The 7,774-nt window shown below is 46.4% G+C and overlaps 1 protein-coding gene across 1 annotated transcript; it reads left to right on the forward strand.

Annotated features, from left to right (window-relative positions):
- Positions 1-1,291: 1,291 nt before the first annotated feature.
- Positions 1,292-2,219, forward strand: OTU1 (ubiquitin-specific protease OTU1; the record flags this gene model as incomplete). Its single annotated transcript, XM_083196766.1, has 3 exons — positions 1,292-1,355; positions 1,417-1,682; positions 1,740-2,219. The coding sequence occupies 3 exons, from the start codon at positions 1,292-1,294 to the stop codon at positions 2,217-2,219; spliced, it is 810 nt and encodes a 269-aa protein (XP_083047974.1).
- Positions 2,220-7,774: the final 5,555 nt, after the last annotated feature.

Here is a 7,774-nt window from a genome sequence, read left to right on the forward strand (position 1 = left end):
ATATAAAGCTATTATAAAGGAATTAATAAACTTTTCTTTTAATTTTTATTAATTTAATATCTTTATAGATTTTATATTAAAAGTATAATCTAATTCTTTTTATATAAATAATTTAATTATTTCTTAATATAATAGCTATAAAGTCTAATAAAGCTAATCTAATAATATATAAATCTTAAATGTTTAATAGGCTAAGTTAAATATAATACTATTTATATAGACAATTAGTATATATAATAAGTTATTATAGGCTATAATTATAGCTAAAGGCTAGATTAACCTAAAGGTTAAGGCTTATAAAATAATAAGGTTAATATATAAGATAAGTAATAAATATATTAATTAGTAAATAAAAGATAATAATAATAATATTAATTATCTATATAATTAATATTTATCTTATATATATAATCAAAAGTAATATTAAGACCTTTTAGGTTAAAATTCCTTATTATAATTTTTAGATTATAATATGATAGCTATAAAATTAATAAAGGCAAGTATCCCCTAATATAATATATTAAAAAGAATTAAGTTAATATAATAAGCTATATATATAATGTTAATTAAATTTATTTATAATAATATATAAAGACTTATATAAGCCTATAAACTTATAAGCTAAGATTCTTTTTATATTTAAATATTAATATACTTAAAAATATAAATATAACTAATACTTATTATACTTTAATATAATACGCGACTTATTACGTATTATTTCTAAAAATAGATATGATAATAATAGTATTTTACTCTCCCTAGGTCGCGCAAATAATACTATACTCGTACGGGCTAATATTATGACGACTAGGTACCTATTTGCCACCTCATACAGAATGCCTAACCAGCCAACCTAATCACATCTGATAGCCATTCTCCCAGCACTATAATCTTGTTCAATATTTGGTTGTTTGGGCTGCGAACGTTTCGTATCCACGGTGCCCGCCACAAATACGTTCCACTCGAGTGCACTATGAGAGCTAGGTACAAAGGTCCAGCTGGCACCGGGGTAGTCGAGGTCAACGATGATGCTAGTGTCCAGTCACTATTGGATGTGATTAGGTCCGAGACTGGCATTCAATGTTTTTCGATCAAATACGGCCCTCCCATGGCCATGAAAACCCTTGATTACTCCGATCTCAACCAAACTGCCAGGACTCTCGGCTTACATGGCGAGACATTGACTATCGTTCCTGACCAGGAGAGATCGGTCTCCCCAATACCCACAGCTCCAAAGATCAGTCTCTCGAGCCAACAACAAAACCAAGACTCTCAACGACAATCAAGAATGCAATCTGGCGAGCAGCCTGAGGACATTAATGTTCCGTGGGCCGAACGGGAAGGCACACTTTGTAAGCGCAAGACCCTTGGAATGTTACCATTGTCCCCTCCCCTAACAACTGGGCCACATAGTACTTCGGGTCATGCCCAGCGACAATAGCTGCCTTTTTACTGCCTTTGGCGGTGCGCTGCCAACCCAGATTGCAGCCCAGAAACTCCGAAAGATGATGGCCGACTACATCTGCCAGCACCCAGACGTTTATACAGAAGCTGTACTCGGCAGCCCGCCGTCTCTGTACTGCCGCAGTATACAGGACCCTGACCGCTGGGGAGGTGGTATCGAGTTGAGCATCCTCTCATCCATTTTTGATATCCAGATTTGCACTTTTGATGTTCAAGTGAGGATTCTACGATGACTTTATCGTACATTCTATCAGGCTGACCCCATCTCTTAGGCGCAGAGTATCATGGATTTTGGCGAGCACAAGCGTGACATGTGTATTCTTGTGTACTCTGGAATTCACTACGATCGTGTTGCGTTTACATATACAGAGTTTCCACATAAGAGCGCTTCCCTACCACCGGACATGGACCGAACAATATGGCCAACAAGCGACGCCGAGGTCTTAGAGAAATCAAAGGAGCTTGTCAAAAAGCTCAACTCGGCTCATTACTATACAGATACCGAAGGCCTCATCCTGAAATGTGACATTCCGGGGTGCGACTGGATTGGAAGTGGGCAGGCCGAAGGAAGTAAGCATGCCCAACAAACTGGTCATTTTGAGTTGAGCGAAATCAAAGACACCGAAGGTGACAACGTTCTTCGTCGCTGCGACGAGTCTGGATGCGATTTTATAGGCCAAGGGGACAAAACAATCAGGCAGCATGCAACTGATACAGGCCATGAGCGTTGGTCTATTATTCCCGACTGGTGATGGACTTTTTCGCGTTGATGAGATGGTTTGACCAAGTTGGTGCAACCCTCACTGGGCTGCATGATATCGTTCCCCCGGGATGGCTTCGAATCATTCAATCACTGCGTGGCGTATATAACCACGAATACCAAATATAATCCGCCCAAGAACGATTGTTCAAACACCAACACTAGTCCTTGAGATTTGAAATCTGTGGGCCAATTACGTCGGTAGGCCGAAGGCCGAGATTGCCATCGTAGTAAATGAAGCACACAGGTAATCCTCGGTATGGAGATCCATTACTTCGTTTTTATGCTTTATAGTATGCTACTGCAACTCGGTACATTAAAGTAGCCTATCGTCCGAGACAGCTATACTTCGTTTATTCGGATACCATAGCTTGTCTGTTCCGAAAGTCTTACCGCGTGCAAGCAGGGCGAGGTGCTCGAGAGTTGTCCAGAATCAGCGCGGACGGAGTGCTTGAATACATCATAATCCAGTTGCGCTAAATACTAATAGAAAGAATATCAATAAGCGACCACATTATCTAGGCTGTAGCATCCAAACTTGACCAACACAGGGTTGGTCGTGTTATCGGGGTCTCAAGACATAATAACACTAGAAATGGTTGTCTTTGAACCTTTCTAGGATATCTCCCCTGGCCTTCTCGTCGATTCCCGGCGGTGAAGATGATCCATATTCATAAGTGAAAGGTTCAAGAACTCGTGCTTGTTCGTCCAGGATTGTTGGCTAGCAGTGAATTCTTCACGGTGCTGCGGAGGGGGCGGCGGATCCGTAATTTTGGTGATCAAATAGGCCGTCGAGGCCTCCGCGATGCCGTATATGAGAACGCCAACAAGGGGTATTTTGACGAGCAAATAGAATCCTAGCCCAAAACCAAACAAGACTCCTTCTCTGTTTCGAAACCAGTTGCGTTTCTGTTCTTTGGTGAAATGAATCCGAGCAAAGTACGGTTCCAAGAGCTCGCGCATGAGGCTCCGAGAAGCGAAGTAAGTTTGCAGAAAAACGACTAGAAACCGCCGTGGAAGAAACAATCCGGTACCGAATATTATCGTTGCCGGTCCCATACCAACAGCCCTATTAAAGGTGTAAAAACTCGCAGCTGGGAGTATGAAACGGCCAATGTACGGGATATAAGAGAATGCAAAGACGGCCAAGGAGACCCCCCCTTTTCGAATATATCGGTAAATGAAACGGAATAGAGGTTTTACAGGGCCAAACTCATGAGCGCCGTCGTCTTTGAGACGGTAGCTCTTCAAATTTGGATAGTAGAGGCCCCGAAGATCACTTGGATCATCCCCTTGGTGTTTCTTGACATACGTAAAGTCGACCCAATCCAGGGATTGCATGAATCTGTCACTGTCAGCGATATGGTATATTTACGTTAGTTTGTATTGTGAATAGGGACATACAGGTTATCTAACGTGGGGACGACATAGCGCATTAATGTCATCAAGAAAAATGGGACTTGGAGGACGTATTCCTCGGTGAACCTGAGTCCGTTCACAATGGTATCGTCCCAGTGCACTGTCTCCAAGGGATAGAGCAAAGATATCACCCAAAGACAAAATCTTACCCCCATAATCTGGAGAAGAGGTTTGGTTAGTCACACTATGTACTAGGCAGGAAGTCTGCTATGGATGGATGCGCGACCCCAAGCTCGGCAACTTACAGGCAGCGAGACAAGGAGTCTAATCGCTAGGCCAATCACCACGGCACTGGCGGCCTGTCTATAGTAGTTGTTTGTGAATATGGCTGGGTTTTGTAAGGCTCGGTGTGCTGCGATGATTGTCAGTCCAACTGGTAGAAGAATCTAGCGAAGGGTGGATGAGATGTGTAATCACCACCAACTAGTGTTAACTGCATGCCTCGCACAACGGCATTGGCACCGAAATTGGAGACATCGAATTTCGTTTTAAGCTTATCCTCATCCACTGTCCATGCGAACGCCTCTTTCAATTTCTTCGGGCCGGCCCCGGGTGTTTCCCCCGGCATCACCATGGCAAGTGTTAAGTCGAGTTCACTCGCTGTCGAGTCTCTGGTGGGGCGTGCTAGAAGACACAACTCGTCCGCGTTTATCTTGGCAGATTTCACGCGGTGAAAGCAGTATCATCTAAGAGGATATCCAATCGGTAAGCTAAGCCGTCTATACTCCAACGCTAGCTTCATAGAATAGCTCAGTAGGCTGAGGGGATTATGAAAATCGCGAAATCAGATGGGGGCTGACGTCAACCTCGGAGAACCAACACGAAATGTTCGGTTTATTTATACCAGTACCAATCCGTACAGCTAATATCTTATCGATACCAGCGCCCCACCTTCGCATGCGTTACTACCCAGGCGGCGTTCGGCCGACTACCTTAGTCAACTGCCAATCCGGCCCTCCCTGAGAGGTACGGCGGAGAGGTACGTAGTAAAATAATCCACGTGGGCAACCATGGGTGACCTCTTCAACAGCACAGTCATCCCCAGACCCGTACACAGGCTTATGAGCCTAGGTACTAACGAAGTACTACTATGCTCAATACCAGTGCATACGTACCAACGCCACGCATCCGTACTACGCCATCTCTGTAGTTATGAGGTAACCTTCACTCCGGCGCCTCACTCTGGTTGCCCGAGATGTTCGTTCTGGCCATCGCTATTTTCCCGCGCCGCGGTAACGAAGCCTCGCTCTCGCCATGGATTCGTAAAAAATTGCTCCCACAGCGCCAAAACCTGACCGGCGAATCTTCAGCACACCGCTAGACTATCAGCCGGCCAAGACAGCAAGTGCCGCTCCAATAGAGACCCTTTACTTCCACACCAATGTCAGAATAGTGTCATTCACGGCCCTGGCGGCATCCCCATCCCCTAGTATGGATGTAGCGCGCCTGGAATCAGGGACCTTGCCCTCATTTTCTCTGCTGGAGATAACAGTAGCTGTCGGTTAGTCGCGCCACCAGGCAGCATTACCCACGGTGGCACTGACAAACATATAGGATCATTGTGCATCTATCGTGCACCAGGATCAGTCGCCTTCTTGAACTATAGCTCTGCTCTCCAGCCCATCCGCCCTAAAAGTCAATGCTGGTGTGTAGACGAGGATAATGCCAGATTTGTACTGCAAATACGGCGCCCAAATTCCTGGAGGATTGAGCTACGTCCACTAAGGAATATAGGACGCAGGCAGTTAACCTCAGGGACGCCTTTGACAAGGTTCTCCAGTTCGAGAAAACAAATTGTCCATTTCAAAGAACATTTATGGTTGAACTTCCGGATGAAGCACTCATACCCGTCCGAACGAAGCCTTGGACACCAAAACACCGGCCCACCACTCACAATACTGGCCTCAAGGACAGGTCTACCGAGGACTACGAAGATCTTCTAGCGAGACCTGGGCCCCATGAGGGAACCTGTGACTCCACGGATCTTGCAATGACATCTATAACAAATAGAATCCCGACTTGCGGTGCAAACTCGAATGCTCTCCGACCAATAGTCGCTTCGGGCGAGATCTCCATTCCTCCGGGCGGTTCTTATCACACCATGACAGAAATTGAGCCCATAACGTCAAACCCCTGTCGAAACTGTTCTAGCTACTCTTCAGCATTGGATGACGGTGCTTCTTGGAACCCTGCGAGGTCTGATATAGTGACTTCAGTCGTGCATCAGATACATAGTCGCCTCGACCGCCACACTGCATCCGGAGCCGAGGAATTGGCACTGCCATCCATCCCATATGCTGAGGGCTTGATCTTGGGTACAGAGAGCCTAGGGCTCGAGAATGAGGAACACTGTTCAGATCAGATAAACTTCCGTGGTCACCTTCCGCGGACGGTGCAGAGCTAAGCCGGAATGGCCGGCCAGCCCACGGCAGTTTTCGGTCAGCGTCCCTCTCAGGAGATTTAAAATTCCCTTCACAAGATCAAGCCCTGATACCGCAGATTCTTGGCAATGTCGTGGAACCCCCTCGCAGCCCTTCACAACATTCATTTCAAATTATCGACTTATGGCATTCGTCTGCAAATGGAGATTTGCATGCGGGGGCGAAGACGAAGAGTGTTACTATTTGCGAGAAGGTTAACGAGTCAGAGGCAGGAGGCATTCTAGTTGTATCAACATCAGCTCCGAGCTACTACCCGCAGACCCACAGCCATGGGCTTCTCTACTCAGGATCCAGCGCAGGGTCGCTATCCACGCTACCCCAGGACTTATACGTGAGTATTGAGGAGGCACACTCAACGTCTGGGACGAGCAGTCGAGTCTCTGCCACAACGACCTGCGAAATCAATGCATCTAGCATGAGATTTAGAGGTCTCCCACAGGGAACATCTGTGGTGAATTGGCCCCTCTCATTCCCTCCGCCACGAAGCAATATCGCACAAGCCTCGAGCTCTGGGACATCTTAGATCCCAGATTTACCGAAGAAAAGATGGCAGGGCTTTCTATGATGATAATTACAAAAACATGCGAGGCGTTACTTGCAACCCCGGCCCATCTCATCGCCTTGATGTTGAAAGTGGTCGCTAAACTGTCTGTTGGGGAGTGGAAGGGCAACGTTTATGGATACAGCAGCAGTGGTGATGAAATCCCAGCTCATTGGGACTATTCTGAAGATGATTTGAGCGATTGCATTTTATCAGCCAACGGGGAAAAGGGATTAATCAGGCTATCACAATCCCGTCGGTCGAGAGCCGAGACGGGTTGGCCGTGGTATTGTGGACATCTCGGGAGGGTATCGCCTGGCAATGGCAAGAATTGCTCTAATCTACTCGTGCCATGTACGTACCCGCCCAGTTCATTTGCACCTCATGGATGGGGTAGGTAGACGGGCAGGATGGGAAATCGAGATTCCACCTTTGAACGCCACAATAACACTGTGCTGAGGGGCCGTGGTGGGCTGCCCCGGACTTCGCGAACGGCCTGATACGATCAGTACGGACGGGACTCCGGGTGGGGCACTACCTTACCTCACAGGCGCTTCCCATGCATAATATGTGTATGGACGAGGCAGATCGTATTTCGACAAGTGATACGATTAGCGGCTGTGGACCGTAGAACTGGTGCCACCAGAACTAGCAGCGCCGAATGCAGCCCGTTAAATTGTATGGTGCCAGTGGCTGCGATGGAATATATAAAGGGCCTGGTGCCTGATCCGTACGGGATGGGTCCTAGATATATCACTCTCGGTCTACGAACATATCACATTTCAAAGGAGCTCCAGCTTCTTATTAGCCTCCATACCTTATTCAGCCCCTAGGTATAACCTAAGGAAACTCACTCATCAACGACAGCCCGGTTGGGAGAAGGGAAAGAATGTCATACGGCAGATACGGTAGGGGGTTTGATCTCGTCACGTCCCTGGTTGCAGACACTGACACATCTTCAGTTGATGGGAGCTTTTACTTCTACGCCCCGAATAAAGGTGCTGCAATATTCCTGGCTATCTCCTTCCTAGTCTCCGGCAGCACGCATCTATGGCAAGCTTCGTAAGTCACTCCCTATCATCGCCACAGGCAATAGGCAAAACTAAACCTTGACTATAATTGTGCTAACCAGGTATTGTATCAGGC

The sequence above is a fragment of the Amphichorda felina genome (genome assembly GCF_050947745.1).
Source record: "Amphichorda felina strain 45539 chromosome Unknown scaffold_7, whole genome shotgun sequence".
NCBI classification, from domain to species: Eukaryota; Fungi; Ascomycota; class Sordariomycetes; order Hypocreales; family Bionectriaceae; genus Amphichorda; species Amphichorda felina.